The 16871-nt window shown below is 43.7% G+C and overlaps 1 protein-coding gene across 1 annotated transcript in view; it reads right to left on the bottom strand.

Moving 5' to 3' along the window:
• The window catches only part of DDR2 (discoidin domain receptor tyrosine kinase 2), a 58535-nt gene that overhangs the window by 13997 nt on the left and 27667 nt on the right, over positions 1-16871 (bottom strand). Inside the window, exons 5-11 of the mRNA XM_053391175.1 lie at positions 15613-15760; positions 11513-11609; positions 7598-7778; positions 5417-5660; positions 2760-2822; positions 1662-1792; positions 1001-1211 (exon numbers count right to left, since the gene is read on the bottom strand). Of these exons, the coding sequence (XP_053247150.1) occupies positions 1001-1211; positions 1662-1792; positions 2760-2822; positions 5417-5660; positions 7598-7778; positions 11513-11609; positions 15613-15760 (1075 nt within the window). The remainder of the gene's footprint in view (positions 1-1000; positions 1212-1661; positions 1793-2759; positions 2823-5416; positions 5661-7597; positions 7779-11512; positions 11610-15612; positions 15761-16871) is intronic.

Genomic DNA, 16871 nt, shown 5'->3' with positions numbered 1-16871 from the left:
TGGATACTAAGAACTTTATTCTTTATTTTATGTAAGTTCTTCTGTTTCTGTTATTCATACAGTAAGGAGATTTGTGCAGGCACCACAGGCTCCAGGTTGCCCCCAAAACTGAAGGGCACTGGCGAGCACATGCACCTCGCAACGCTGTACAGGGCAGGGCAGCCTTCCTCTAGGGAGACGCTACACAGGCCAGCGTGACCTCGCGCCAGAAGCACCAACCGAGGGAGTGAGAGAGGAAGGCGGGAAGGCAGGCGGTCAGGGTGAGAAATATTGAGGGGACTGGGCCCGGCTGCAAGATGTTGGCAGGGCTGACCCAAGACCTGGCCCGATTGTGTATTTGGAGTTTGCCAACAGGAAGACCACCTGCTGCCATTAAGTTATCTTTGGATGCCAAATTAAGGATGGGCGGATCTCAGTTTTTCTCAGTTTCTCATTTTGCCAGTCTTCAGTTCTCCACATTTGCACATCAGTTGTTGTTTTTTAAGTGCTCATGAAAATTCACCCGTGTGTGAATTTCCCCTAATAAACTTTTGTACGCAATTCTGCATAATTTACACACTTTTGCAGGGTAGGGCTTCCTAATATAATGTGGTTTTATATTTTTTATGGAAATATGCGTTTTTAGACACAGTTTAGCACAATACGTGTTTTTGTATGCATTACATGGCAGAAGACCCACATTGCAAAATTCAGAAAATTCATACAATTTATTTTAACTAAATAAGGCTGTTGATTTTTAATTTAATAACTCTTTTATCTATATATTCTATGAGATGGCTGCTATTTTATGTTTTAAAATAAATTTGTGCTTTTAGAAGCATAACAAAACTACCTTATGATGGCTTTTTTGGGACTGAAAGGCAGTATAAAAGTACCTAAGTAAAGAATTCAATCTCATTCACCCCCATAAAGAAACATTGAAGCTGGGACAGGGGTTTATAGCCCAGGGCAATAGAGCAAATATGGGAACAAGATCAAGAGAGTGCCTGGTTGCTCTGACCTGCCTCTTGCTCCCCTGGGGTGAATTCAGGCAACTTGCGGATGAGTCGAGAAGGCTCCTGGTAGTCTGCAGCCAGTGGGAATATGCGGTCGTAAGTGGAGTTTGATTCTCGCTCACTGGATGATGTGGAGCGGTTATGGTTGAACATGCTGGACTCACTGGGCAGAGAGAGGCTGACAGTCATTTCGTCGTCCAGCATCCGGCGAGAGGCCTGGAAGCAAGTCAAGGTTTCATCTTTACTGTACAACAGGCAGAACAGGGAGAGACTGGCTTTATGAACTGATATTAATATCCCTGTTCAATCATATTCATTGGTGCAAGTGCATGCAAGGTTTTAAGACGTACAGAGCTTTTCCTTGGGCCAGACTTACATGCTATTAAGTTAAGAAGCGTAGAACGAGGGAGGGAGAAAGAGATGGGGATTTTACCCCTTGTGAGTTGGAAAGAGCTTAAGGGCACAAGTAGGTTTCCTCAACAGACAGATGTTCAGTTATGAAAGGATCTTGAATGGGTTGCTTCAAATCTTGATACTAAACTCACATTTCCTACACATTTCTGTGCTTACTTGCATGTGCCATGCTTAATCTTGAGGAAGTAACTTACTCACTTTGGCAGGTAAGTTTCTAATGCGGACATGCACTGTATCTGTCTGCAGGCTTACCTTTTCCAACATCTTCTGCCAAAACTGTCTCCAGAGTATGATTACAATGATGGCCACCAGAATGAAAATGATGGCCACTAGGCAGCCAATCAAGATGCGAGTATTACTGTCATCCACTTTGAGGGTTGGATCTGTCAGAATACAACCATAAAATGTGAGCTTTAGGTGAATTCATGAAAATTAAAAAGACTTTCATATGGCATATTGCTGCCATCTTTTGCCCTAGGTTTCATACCTCCCCACTCCATCAGAATTATTCTCTGTGTCTTTTCAAATACTGCCTCTATTCACACTGAGAACAGCAGCCTGAATAACTAAGAGTGCAGTTCCAGCCCCTTCCAGTATTGAGGGAGTGGGCTCAAGACGGTACATAGGTTGCCCTCTGCTGAAGAATGCCACTGGTCTTCATTATGATGGGAGGTCCAGCTGCCATCAAGAGGGTGGAAAGCTACGGCTGCCCCTTCTGGTAGAAAGGAAAAAGGCCTGAAATAAGGTATTTCAGGGAAGGCTGCCACTGGCCTTGGATCTATCCAATCTTCCATTCTTGGACAAGGTGATTGAGCAGGTGGTCGCTGAACAATTCCAGGCATATCTGGAGGATGCGGGCCATTTGGTTCCCTTCCAGTCGGAATTCAGGCCCCTTCATGAGCCTGAGCCTTGGTCTCGTGGTCCCTAGCTCTGGCAGGCTAGGGACAGAGGTGAAAGCTGTTTCCTGGTTCTGCTGGATCTTGCAGCAGCTTTTGATACCATTGACCATGGTATCCTCTGGGCTGGGAAGAAGTTGGGAGCTGGGGGCACTACTATACAATGGTTCTGCTCTTCCCCCTAGGCCATGTCCAGAAAGTGGTGTTGGGAGATGAGTGTTCAGACCCCTGGGCTCTCACTTGTGGAGCACCTCAGGGCTCTGTCCTTTCCTCTTCTCTCTGCAGGAGTAGCAAAATGAAAGTAAGGGCCTCACCCCCACCCCTCCACCACAGTGCAAACCTGCTACTCTGCATCTCCCTGGGGCCAAGTTAGCATTGTTCCACAGCTAGCTCAACCACAATATTCCAGGTAGATCACTTTATGGTCCACATTCTAGACTAGCTTCTCACATACCATAAGTAGTAGGAGTCACTGAAGAATCAGGAAGGGCTCCAGAATTATTGTACATGGCTGCATCTAATAAAGAAAAGGGGGGGGGGAATCCAGACTTAAACAACAGCACCAGCAGACACAGTGGCTGTTTGAAACTTTCATTTTTAAATGTGGAAAATCAGATTATAGGTGCTTCTCAAGACACTGAGCTGGTTTCACTTATTGTACCTTGGCTTAATGAAGAAAGATGCGAAAGCCCCTAATGGCCGTGCACACAGCCTCTTTGCTTCTCTAGTCACATAAACAGTGATGAAAACATTAGGTTTGGTTATGGAAAAGGCGGTTTCCCTTGGCCAACCAGCTAAACTCCTGTCAGTGGCCCATCCACACTTTTGTCTGACCTGTGATTCCTACTGATCTAGTATCACGGGTCCAATAGGGTTTTTGTCCCACCACTTTCCCCAGGAAAACCCACTGGTTACTGTTGAACTGGAGCAAATGCCAGTCTGCAGTAAACCTGAATAAAAATCTGTCCCTCTTCTGAACCAGTCCCAATATAGCTCCTGAATCGGATTTCATGTGCTTCATTTGTTGGGGAGAGTCTGCTCCCCCCCCTTCTTCCTTCCCCACCCAGCCCTGCAGGGTAATTTCCCCAATTGTCTCTTCAGCTTTGAGAAGCACTTCCGGTTTTTTCAGCATGTTTTATTTATTTTAATTTCCCCTGTTTATTGCTCATGTAAAACTTGTGATAAAATGATATTTATTGGAAGGGTCCCCACTTCTTTTGTATGTCAAATGACTGTCTGTGTTGTGTATTGAGTCAAAGGATTTTATATCTGTATTATTATTGTCTGTATTTGCATTAGGGTAAAGTAACTGCCTTTTGGTTCCAGAGGGTACAGCTACTATTGGTTCATTTAAGCTGCTGTATTTGGAGCCTCTGTCTTATTGGTTTCCTCCAAAAGGCAGGACTGTGATTGCCTGATATTGTTCCCTCCAAAATGTATCCCTTCTAGCTAGTTCCCTGTCCCTATAAATGTAGTTCTCCCCTCCTCAGTTCTCAGTCTTGTTTGCTTTAATAAAGAAGTGTTACTACAGAACTGTCTCCAGCATATTATGTCAAGAGAGCTGAAATCACAAACCCCACGTCACAACAGTCTGATTATCCAGCTTTCTGAGCATCTGGTTCCCTGATTATCTGGTTTTCTGATTATCTGACTGCCATAGGTGGGCAGAGCTGAAGTTGGGGAGAACACAAGAAGCAGACTATTGATTATAGGGCTAAAGAACAGGAAAACATGGGATTTCAGGGATAAAATCTGAGGCAAGAATCACAAGTGGGAACACCCAGCCCTGGACCAAATTGAAAACAGGGCAAAAAGACATGGGAGGGAAAGTGTGAGAGGGACAAGAGGCTAGGCCTCAGAGACTAAGCAAAGTTTAGACCAGGCTCAGGGGTGCCAACTTGAATAAAATATGGGGGAGGGGGAAAGTAAGCCCTGCCCCACATAATTGATCACAATATGCGGCACCTGCACACCATTTGAATGGCAAAGCCCATCAACTTGGGGGGCAGTCCCCTCAAATGTGGGGGGTCTGAAGGGACCTCAGCCTCTAGGAGTTCACTCTGTGACCAGGCTCCTATGGGAAGAAGGTAGATACCCTGAGGTCCCAGGCTGCTTAGGGCTTTTTAAAGGTCTAAACCACAGGGGGCCCTTTTCAGCCCAGCAGCCATATTCCCTCAGTGGCATACCAGTGGCAGGCACAGCCAAAGGCAACAACATGAGCAGAGATGTGACTTTCGCTTGGCTGGAGAGGGGTGTGGGTGGGTGTAGAAACCTCCAAATTTTGTATGGCTTGAACCCAACTTACCACACAAAGACAAGGAAGAGATTATCACAATTCAGGGATGGACACATTCTGGCCATGCAAAAACACACCAGGTGAGGTGGGACACAGCAAGGCCAATAAAGGCTGCAGCCTAGGAAGATGCCCAAGGGACAGGCAGTGATACCTGGAGGCTCTCACACAGTTTGAACTGAGTCTAGAAACTAGCTGGCCACCCATGGTACAGTCAGCTGTGTCTGCGCAGCTCCTGATAGCAACCTGGCAGCAGCAGTTTCTGGACTCCAAGGGCAATCCCATGTAAAGTGAATTAAAGTAGTCCAACCTGGCAGTAGCAAGAACAGGAATAAGCATGTCTAAGTCTGACTTCTCCAGGAAAGGCCACTGTTTACAAATTAGTAAAAGGAACTCCTAACTGACTTTCTGGTCCATCGACTGCATCCTTCCCTGGGAAAAATAGACCTGGGCTTAGTCACATCTATGTGCAATGAAGTGTATGCACCTATGCACACTTTAGACATTAGAGCAAATGCCTACATGGCTTATGAGGCAGGAGTGGCTAGGGCACAATCCTGTTCACTGAACCAATTTTGCTGCATGTACAGAGCAGGTCTTCTGTGTTGTACAGGTCCACATATCTTGTATATCATTATGACAAATACAGTTCATCAGCCTATGCTGTGTCCAGACATATGAGAAAATGAAACCTACTTTCATAGCACATCAGGCCTTCTAGCGATGAACAAGGATTCCTGGCTCCCTCCCAAAATATCTCTCACTTACTAGGATACACATAAACACACACAGTTCCATCACCCATCCCTGTGTCATACCTGACTGGAAGGTGATCTCACTGAACATCATCCAGGTGTCTGCAAAGTAGAACTGGCATTTGATGGCACTAGCCATGTGATGGAGAAGGGGCACTGTGACGAAGCGGGCACTGGGGTTCACATCATCTAGCACCAGCACTGAGGAGATGGCGTTAGGCTCCCACTCATTTGCATCAGAGCGAAAGTGGCACTGCACCTCCTTGAAAATCTTCACTCCCTTGGCAAACATATTGTTGCAGTGAACCTGTGTAATGGAGACATGAGATGGGTGAACAGGAAGTGACGTGATCCCACACAGAGACTATGAGATGCTCCAACTAAGGTTGCCACATTTTTTGAAAGCCCTGCTACATTAAACAGTAGAGCGAAACACAGAAAATTAACAGGGGAAGCAATCAAGTGTTATATAAATGTTATGAAATAAATAAGTAATAATACTCTCCCACTGTAACTGCATGCAAGGCAGCCACATTAAGCTTTTGCTCCTATGCACATATATTTGGGAGTAAGCTTCACTGACCTCAATGCAGCTTCCCTTTGAGTAATCAAGCTATAAGATGCCTCCTTCAGCAATTAATTGGTTGCCACATCCAGTGGCGTAGCGTGGGTTGTCAGCACCCGGGGCAAGGCAAGTAATTTGCGCCCCCTAACCCGTGGATTTGTGCCCCCTAACCCGTGGATTTGCACCCCCTAACCCTAACCCCCAGATGTTGCGCCTGGTGCGGCCGGCCCCCCCTGCACCCCCCACGCTACGCCACTGGCCACACCTTAATGTATGACAAAACTTCAGAATTTTAGCCTTCTTAGGCTCTCTAGGGTCTCAGTTTCAGGACTGAGGTCCAGAATCACAGTGTGTGTGCCCGCACATACTATTTTCTTCTTGACTGTTTTGCCACTTGTTCCACCCATTCTATCCATCAGGTTGCACCCTTGAGGTGCTAGGCAAAGCCAGGCTCTTTTCTCCTGATTTCTCCTGCACAGGCCCCTCAGGAATGAATGGGATGCAGCTTGAAACCTATGCTCTTAATCAACCCAAGCTCTCATCAATTTCAGTAGAATAAGGTATCAGTGGATTGTGTCCCATATCAGTTAGTGGAAGGGAAAGATAACATTTGAATTTCCTGCATAAGGCACAAAATATAACACCTGTTTATCCTTTGCCAGTGCCACTCTTAAACACATCAACTGTCCCAGAAAAAAACAGGGCATCCTGATTTTTATCATGAGAGGACAGCAGCCCAAATGGCCACTGTGAGCTCACATTATTTCAGTACACTCTCACCGTGAAAAAGTGCTTTTTTTCAGGGCAGAAATATTGTGTAGCGCCCCAAAACACATGTTTTGAGGCACCATGCCCCCAAGAAGTGCTGGGGGGGGGCTGAGAACTTGTACGGGTAACATGACCTGCACAGGATTGCAGCCCCAGAAGATGGCGTCTGAGTTTTGGATCCCTTTGTACCGCAGGGTCTGCACTCTTCCCTGCCAACCAGATGTGCCATGTCAGATTTCAAAATGGCTATCATCAACACAGGTCAAATGAATACACAGACCCCTTTTTAAAGGTAAGGGATTTGGACTTTGGCACACATATTTAGAACAAAGGCCCATGTGTAATTGTTTATCATAATAGTTACTCAAGTGTGTAGGCCAAAAGTTTATTTATTTATTTATTTATTTAAACCATTTATATATCACTTAACTACCATAGTCTCAGAATACAGAAAAGGTAAAAATAGGTTAAAGCTATAAAATCAGACTTCAACTGGAATAAATAAGGTTTTGGAAGGTGTTGGAAGCTCAACGCCTCTGCCCTCAACGGGAAATGAATCCCATAAAACTGGGTCCCACAAGACCTCAGTGATTGGGGTGGGATATAAGAGATTAGGCATCTGGACCCAAGCAGATAAGGGGCTTGTAAATTAATATGAGAATCTTGAACTTGGTCCTGCAGCATATAGGAAGCCAGTGCAAGCTTTTGAGCATCCAAGTTGTCTGTTAGCACTGGTCTGCCCCAGTCAACAGTCAAGCTGAACCTTTTTGCACCAGCTGGAGCCTTCAGACCTGAGGTTTGAAACGTGGGGTTGGGCGGCAGGAAAAGGATCCCTACACACCTTCTATAAATTGCACTCTGCTGCCAGTCTAAAGAAAACATGGGAGCCCGCATTGAATTTAGCAACTAACCTTCATGGTGGTGAAGTTTCTGATCCGGTCAAATTCGAAGACAATTTCCACATAGCCGTTGGTGCTCTCATTGCGCCAGCCAACATAGTCATAACCAGGCCATACATGGTATTCGTGGGTTTGGCTAAAATCATCCAGGCCTGAAACCCCGTCTGTCAGCTGGCCTAGTCCTTCCGTCATGCTAGTGAGTGGCAGGTTAAAAGAGGGGGAGGGGGGTAGAACACAGTTAATCCCAACCTTTTTCTTCTAAATATCAGCAAGATTGTCCTGGCTCAAACAGGAGGGCAAAGGAGACAGATGGTGGCCTCCTGTACCATTTAATGGATGGACAAATTGTGGAATTGGCAGCTGGAAACTCAGTTGGAAGTCCAATTTAGCCCGGGGGATAGGCAAATTCTCATGTTAGTTTTTGATACAGTAAATTCCTCTTGTGATGCAATGTAAAGCATTTTTGTGCATGCCCTGATTATCCCCAAATCATCACAAGAGTTTTTGTGAGGCACAGGGGGCTTCCAGGAAGCTCCAAAAGTCCCAGGTTACACAAGGAAGGAATCTTGTAGTTCTCTAGAAATCTAGTTACAGTAGGGGTAGCTAACCTGGTGCTCTCCAGCTGTCATGGACTACTACAACTTCCATCATCCCTGGTCATGCTGGCCATCTGGGGGGCACCATGTTGGCTACCCCTGAGCTGTGGTGTCTTTGCTAGGTCATTTCCATGTGATAACTTGCTTTGTGGAATAGTCCCCCATACAGGAAAAAGAAAACTTACTGGAAAAGTTCCTTCAGTTCTAGAAAGTGCTTGTGGTCTTTGATACAGCCACTTGTGAATTTGTCCACATGGGAATCCCAAATTCATTCAGGCAAGTCACATGAGACAAAGTGGCCTGCATGCCATTAAGGCTTTGCTGTTTATCTGTTCAAATACCATAGTAAAATCTAATGAAACAATTAATTTTGCAGAAAGGTCATTTGCTCCACAAAAATGTGATGGGTAGACATCGCACAAGAAATTTATCACATGAAAAATGAGCATTAATTCTGTCTCTTAGAGGATGAGGATAATTATAAGTTTGTTTGCTTGTTTGTTTGTTTATACATACATACATATATACATACATACATACATACATACATACATACATACATATATACCCTGCCCATCTGGCTGGGTTGTCGTGTGACCATGAGAAAGTATAAAGGTACAGAAAGAGATGGCTGGCGTAAATTTTATAGATATTATCTCATTTTATTACTGACAACCTTCTGAGGGCTATTTGAATGGCTGTGCGCTGGGAGAAAGGGCTGCTGGACTAAATCGGCCACTGGTCTGAAGCAGCAGAGTTGTTCTTATGTTCAAATTCCCCAAATAGCAGGAAAATAGAGTAGATTCTTGAAAAATAATCACTTTTGACTTAGTTTGTGCCACTGGTTTAGGTTGGATCCAAAACTTGGGGGCAGGTTGTTGCACTGGATGCACACATGCACTTTAAACGATAAAGTACACCACAAGGAAGAAACTGGATGGAGCACTGAAAATTATTAAAAAAAAGAGTTACACTCTGTGCTTTTTTGCCAGGGGGTACTCAAGGGAACGCAGTACCGGAACCTCTTTTTTATTGTTAAAAAATGTGACACTTACTGTAACAACTTTATGGTGAGTATCAGCACCTATTTTTCTAGAAAAAAGGCACTGGTTACTCTTCACAAATTATCTTTAAATATGAAACTATTGTTATGTTTCTTAACTCAATGAGACTGCCTGCTCCCTTCACTCTGAAATATTAACTTGGCTGAAGGCTTTCCTCTCTCCCTTCCACCCTTCATGAACCTTTCCCAGTTGAGGGACTTCCGGGTTAGCGCCATCGACTAATGGCGGATTCCCTCTGAGCTCCGGAGGGAATCGGCTCCGCAGGATCGGGTCTTGCCACTGCGGCGACACGGGGACCCATAAAAATCACAGGCGGTGAAGCCTGTGAACCTGGTGACTCGGCGGGTACCATTTGCGCCCCCCCCCGACCTGCGAAGGAGCCTTTTTAAAGGCTTCGGAACGGGGGACGGGGTGAGCGGCGCGGTGCGGAGAGTCGACTGCTTCTCCTGCAGAGTGAAGCCGCATTGCCATGGTCGGAGAGCGCTGACTTCTTCTTTTGAACAATTGGACTCTAAAAGTAACAACCCGTGAGTACTACGGAAATTGGTACTGTAAAGAAAATTTTGCTTTTAAGAATTAGGCACGATCGGGGAAGGTGTAAAAAGGAAGTCTGCCTCCCCGTCTTGTAAACAAGTTAAAGCAAAGACCTGCTAACTAAGGTCGAGAGAACCTTTTCTTCTTTCCTTCTTTGGTAAAAGACTTTAATTTCACGATTTGGCAGTATAAGAAATTTTGCTGGAGGATAAAGAGCTAATTTTGGGAACCGAAGTGCCACCCTCCCGGATCCGGGAGTGTTCCGCGAGAGAGCCTGTCGATGAGGTACTAAAGAGTTTGACAGCTGTCAAAGTAGCTGTCAAAACGGAAAAAGAGAACTTTGTTTCTGTTGCTTCTGCTGGTTATATATGTTACAATTTTTGTTATAATTTGTTGAAAACAAGGAAGAACTGATACAAACTAGCTGGATTTTTGGACTTGGATTGGAATGAACACTAAGAAACCAAAATCCCTCTAGAGGGGGATTTGGGGACATTACAAGAATGGCTGGAGAAGGGAGAATTCAGGCTGAATTGGACAGAGTCTTTGTTCTCTTGGGAAAGTTGCAAGGCCAAATTGATGTTTTGGCTATAAATGTTACAACTCTGGACTCAACTGTAAACAATATCATTGAAACTGATAAGGAGTTGAATCTGGAAGTTTATTCAACTGAACAGAAAGAGAAACTTGACAACTTTGAGAATTTGGAGAAGGAGACATATGTTGTCCCTGAAGAGCTGCAGATGATGAAGGAGGACTTGAGGCCTGACATGATGGTAATGAAGGAAAATAAGAATTTGATGTGGAAAATCTGGCCTGAATTGGAGATTGAAGAAAGGAAAGATCTCCTTATGTGGAGATCCGAAGACCTAAGGATTATAAATTTGCTCAAGGTGGAGGTTGGAGCCTTGGGGACATTTGGACTTGAAAGGAGTAAGAAACAAGATTTGGGTTCCACCTTTAAGTATGGAGGACTGGTTGAAAGAAACATGGATCCTGAAGGGCCAGAGCTTCTCCAAGAGTTGGTGTTTAATTTTAAGGACTATCAAAAAAACCAGCAGAGAGGAATTGAGAGAGAATTAAGAGCCTCGGATGTGAGATCTCCAGGCTAAATATTAGATTAAGACTGATGGACATTTGTTGGGGACTGGAACCGGGAAAGGGTGGGGTGGGGTTTGGGAATCCAAAGGGTACATAAGTATAATGTGTTTTGCTTTTATTTTTGTTTTTGTAATGTTTATGAAATTTGGGAAATTTGTGGAAGGGAATTTGGGTCGACTTTAGAAAGAATGTTTTAAGAATATGTATTGATGTATAAGTATTGATGTTTAAGTTTGGATAAGGTAAATTTGTTTTTTTTTAAAAATGAACTAAATTAAAGGAAAATAAGGTTAGCAAAAATAAATTGAGGAAATGGATGAAAGAGTAAAAGTAAAATAATAACATGTTAATTTATTAGGTTAAGAATTATGGTTAAGGATTTGCTGAATCAATAATTTGAATTGGAATACAAAAAGGGGAGGTATGAGGAGGTCGGGAAAATATGTCAATGAAAGTAAATTTTGGTGAACTTAATGTGTTTTTAATTTTTATGTATCTTTTTTCTGTTTTTTCGTATTTTTTCCCCTTTTTCTTTTTGACTTTTTATATTCTTACTGTATTAATTTTGAAAATTTTAATAAATATCTTAAAAAAAAGAACCTTTCCCAGTTGCGTGATACTCAGGAACCCACCTGTACCCGTCATAGATTGAATCGTTCAGGTAAATCACGGTGCCACCAGGTAGAGCCAACTGCTGCCCTGCAGGAGCACTGTATGAAACCAGCCCATCTGTAAAGGGATGGAACAGGGGTTACTCTTGCACGGCTGCTGCTGCTAGTAAGAACATCGGTCTGGAAAGAAGTCCACAAACACAGAGCCTGGAGGCTGGGAACAGACTAAGCTAAATGGGAAGAAACACTGGCTGAGGTCTAGGCTGCTTCCAAGTGGAATCATTCACACACCTGCAAATTTAGGTTGTGCAGGTAGTGGATTTGGCACGTTTGAGAAACAAAGTTGCTTTTTTTAAAAAAAGCACTTACTCACCATGTGATATTTCAAAAATCTCTAAGTGGCGTGGAGATTTTTAAAAAACGAGTTTTTGTGGAAAGGAAAATGATGGGGAAATGCCCTTGAAAGTGTGGGATAACACTTTGTGCCAACAAATCAGAATAAATGTGCAATAAACTCCAGCCCTCTGAACCACGCCTTCCTGCAGTTCAGGTACAGTGGTACCTCGCAAGACGAAATTAATTCGTTCTGCGAGTTTTTTATTCTTGCGAGTTTTTTGTCTTGCGAAGCACGGTTTCCCATAGGAATGCATTGAAAATCAATTAATGTGTTCCTATGGAAACCGCTTGCCGGGCTGGCGGTGCGGAGAAGGGCTTTTCTCCCCACCGCAAGCCTTCAGGACAGGTCCGGGAACAGAGGGGAAGGCGCGCTGCGCTTCTCCTCTGTTCCCGGAGCTTGCGGGGCTTGCGGTGAGGAGAAGGGCTTTCCTCCCCACCGCCAACATTCAGAACAGCATTCTGAATGTTGGCAGTGGGAAGGAAAACCCTCCTCCCACCGCAAGTCTTCAGGACAGGTCCGGGAACAGAGGGGAAGGCGTGCAGCGCTTCTCCTCTGTTCCCGGGGCTTGCGGTGGGAGGAGGGTTTTTCCTCCCCACCACCAACATTAAGAACAGCATTCTGAATGTTGGCGGTGGGAAGGAAAACCCTCCTCCCACCGCAAGTCTTCAGGACAGGTCCGGGAACAGAGGGGAAAGCGCGTTGCGCTTCTCCTCTGTCCCTGGACCTGTTCTGAAGGCTGGCGGTCCACCGCCAGCCTTCAGAACAGCCATCCGAAGGCTGGCGCGGGGAGAAGGGCTCTCCGCCCCACCGCCAGCCTTCGGAGGAGGTCCGAGGACAGTGGGGAAGACGCGCTGCGCTTCCCCACTGTCCCCGGAGATTTCCCTATGGGCTTTCGTCTTGCGAAGGAAGCCCATAGGGAAATTCATCTGGCGAAGCACCTCGAAAAACGGAAAACTCTTTCTTCTTGTGAGTTTTCCGTCTTGCGAGGCATTCATCTTGCTAGGTACCACTGTACTCTTATGTTCTAAGGACTCTGACCTCTTTGAAGCTAAAATAAGATAATACTGCAGAGCTTAATTGTTTCAAAGAAAGTACTTCCTGTGATCCTAATTAATTGCTCCTCTGTGGTGCCTTTAAGCTGCAAGAAGGGCAGAGTTTCTAACAGTGTAAACTAGTCTGGGAAAGGGGTTGAAAATAGGACCTCACGGCACAAAACTTGACACATATTTCTTTACCCCTGATAAAGTTCCTAGCTCCTTATTTGCACAAAAGTTTGAAACAGATCTCAATCAGTAAGCCTGATCAGGAACTACAGTTAATATACCCCTGCACCTCAAAATAAGTTATAAATATCTAGTCCATATAGTATAACTGCATGATTGAAGGAGTGTCCCCTTCAAAATTCACAATAAATCTCTGTTCTAAACCTTTGTGCAAATAAGGAACTGGGAGCTAGCAACTAAGGCCTCATCCAGACTTCCTTTTATGCTGTGCTTTCTAGGCACAGGTCCAGGTTTTAAAGCTCAATGTCTGAACAGAGTTGTTTGTTTTTGTTTGTTTGTTGTTTTGCCCCAGCACTTTCCCTGGGAAACCCCGTGTTTTACCGCTGAATTGGAGCAAATGTTGGGGAGAGTCAGAGCAATGTTTGATTTCTGTTTGAATCCAAGGCTGCAACTATGCAAGAAACAAGATCCTTTTGGTGTTTTAAAGCTGTGAGCCCCTCCATCTTAGGCTCAGGTTGTTTATGTGTGAAAATAAACCATATATCCTGAAGACCCCATAGTCTCCACTGTTCCTCATTTCCAAAAGGAAACATGAACTCTGAGTAAACACCTGGAACCCCTGGAATCTCTCACTGCTCAGAGATTGGGGGGGGGCATGTTTCTGTGTACTATTAAGGGGTGATTGTGTATTCTCTCTCTGTAATTCTACCCCCCCCAACATGTACAGGGAATATACAGGGGGGGAAACAGGGTTGCTTTCAGATTGCAGAATAATGGATACCAAGCACTTCAAAGGCTCAAATGAGCTTTAGAAATGCTGTACTGTATTTATCATTTCAAAGACAATTCTATCTTTGCTTTCCTATTTTATAACTATAACATTATTAATAAGTAGTTCTAATCAAGTATTATGATACAATTAAAAAGTAGTAAATGAAATTAAGAACAAAAAATAAATACATAAAGTTACCCATTCTAGCCCTTTAAATTAAACTGAATGCTTTTTTCCTTCAAGCATTAAATCTTCAATCAGTTTGGGAACAGCAGATTTTGCTTTCTGTCACTTAAATTGTCCTCTTCCTGTGAGTTATTTCTGCACTTCACTGGACACTTTTCTAAACCACTGGATTTCTATGAATTTTTAAAGTTCCAGGAAACATTATACATTTGAAAGTGATACACATAAGTAAATTAGACGTATCACTGTGCAAAGGAATATGCTGCCAGTTGAGACATTTTTCCCTGACCAGTTCCACACTTGCCCCCACTTTCCCTCTCTAGTTTCCTCTTTGCTGCTCTCATTTCAGAGTAATGCGAACAAAAATGGCCACAATCTGTGACCAAGAACAGCCATAATCCAGCCAAGTACAGCCGTGAATGAGAGTTTTTCTGCAAGTTTGCATCTCAGCAGCTCAGTTTCAAAACTATTTTTTAATCTAAGAAACTGGTTGTGGAACTAAAGGGACTTTCCCCTCCATGTCTTGTAGGAATACTCACAGGTTGCTTTATTCTGGGATGAAATTTATTAGGCAATATTAAAGATTATTAAAACACATATTCAAATTTATCCACAGTTATTCCTACTAAATGTGTAGACAGATATCCATGAAGATGTTTTGCCAAAAGAACTTTTGGGTTCTGGCAGCTGCCAGCATCTCTATAGCACAAGAGTGACAATCATTTAAATATGTGTCTATATCCTTATGGTAAAAATAATCTCTGGAATTTAGTTATTGCATAAAAAATAAAACCTAAGTCATAGGTCTCTAATGGACAGGAAGATCCTGCTCATTTCTATTCAGTTTGGTAGGATTTTATTTCATACAGTTTTGTTTCAGATGTGCAGGTTTCTCTCCCCATGCCATTGAGTGAAGTATGGTTGTTATTATTTCAAACTGGGTGTTATTATTTAATGTTTTTAGATTTTGTATGCCCTGCATTGAGTTCAATATATTATTGATTTTTTTGTTATTGTTCACTTGCCTCTGTGGTTCCATAATAATTTGAAAACTTTTTCTTTTCTTTTTAAGAATCTGGCAAGCCATTTGTCCATGTTGTGGATGGGATACATCTGTTGCAAAGGAAAAATCCCAGAACAGTTGGGTGCAGACACTAATTATGGACACATTTGTCTAGATCACTGCCATTGTATGGTGGGTTAGCCAAATATGTTATTTTTCCTTTAAAGCACCACATTGATTTACCTGTTCATTAGCAGTTTTATTTTCAAAAATAGGAGGGGGGGGGGGAGAGAGAGAAGAATCCTTGGTGACATAACAGAGGCTAGCCAATCAACACTATGCACAGTTATCTTCTGCTTCAACCTCGCAGAACTACTGCCCCGTTTCCCACAAGAGCTCAACTTTGGACAAAAAAGGTACATTTGGATGGAACACAGTGATGAAGCTTCCAGAATAGCCTCACTGCTCTACAAAAATTATATTTGCCTGCAGTGTAAGTCACCCTGATAGGTCATAGTTCCAATGAACTGCTGTACTTACCTAGCCAGACACAACCATACAGCTCCACCCTGAGGCAGACATTCGTGGAATGGTCAGTCACAGGAATAAAGCGGATGAATCGACCAATGATGGGTGGCTCCAAGTCCTTCAGGACAATATCGTATGGATTGGTGTTTCCATCAAGCACCTGAGGGGGGAAGGGGCACAAAATGACCAAGAACAAGGCTGCTGGGCGGCAGGCAGGCAGGGAAGTGTTGCAGCCACAGTAATTGTACCACAGTTCTCCTTGAAATTTGTGTAGCTATTATTCTGATGGTGCCCTCTAGCAACTGAATATATAAGATTTTTCTATTTAGGTCAACTCAGTTCTGCTATAAGTTTAATCAGGTGTTTAAACTGGTTGCGTATTTGCTCTTTAGTAGCATGGCCTATCCAACTCCTAGAGAACATTGGCAATTTATGTACATTCTGCATCTTCACCCAAAACATGGATTCTTGGTAGCATCAAAATTCAGCTGAAATCTTGTTCAGTTCAGGGAATTCTTTGGTCCTTGACTTAGTTCTGAGGACCAAAATGTGGCAGGAAGGTAAACAGCATTTCCGTGCACTCTGGTTTCTGTCACAGTGTTCCATTGCACCAGTAGCAGTTGAGTCCTGCTGGCCGCATGACCCAGAAAGCTGTCTGTGGGCAAACACCAGCTCCCTCGACCTGAAATCAAGATAAGCACCGCAACCCCATAGTTGTCTTTGACTGGACTTAACTGTCCAGGGGTCCTTCACCTTTACCTTTTTTATGTGTGGTGCACTTTGAGGCATGCATACACATGTCTGTCTGTCTGTCTGTGTATAATTCAACAAAGTTGCCTGCATTTTTGGAATCTTTATGGGGTCGTCTTCATGAGCTCCTGGGCTTCAGAACTTACCACAGCATTACTGAGGGCATCTCCACACTTGCCTTTCCTCTGCTCTTTCCAAGCATGGTCCACACTTCAAATGTCCGTGTCCGAACACTTTTTTTTTTTTTTTTGCTCCAGAGCTTTTACTGCAAAAACCCGCTCTTTAAAGCTCAGTCAGAGCAAACAGCAATATGTGGAAAGTCTGAATTGCTGTTTGCTCCAAACACAGAGCTTTGAAACACAGACCTGGAAGGGTGGGGCAAAAGATAAGTGTGGCTAAGCCCTGGCTGTGCTGTTGGTTTTTATTTGCCACAGACTCTCTATAGTCAACAACAACAACAATTATTATTATTATTATTATTATTATTATTATTATTATTATTATTTCACCCCCTCCCTACT

Source organism: Podarcis raffonei, chromosome 6 (assembly GCF_027172205.1).
Source record: "Podarcis raffonei isolate rPodRaf1 chromosome 6, rPodRaf1.pri, whole genome shotgun sequence".
In the NCBI taxonomy this organism is placed as follows: Eukaryota; Metazoa; Chordata; class Lepidosauria; order Squamata; family Lacertidae; genus Podarcis; species Podarcis raffonei.
The sequence above is the reverse complement of the archived record's forward strand: the minus strand, read 5'-3'. Positions and strand labels throughout refer to the sequence as shown.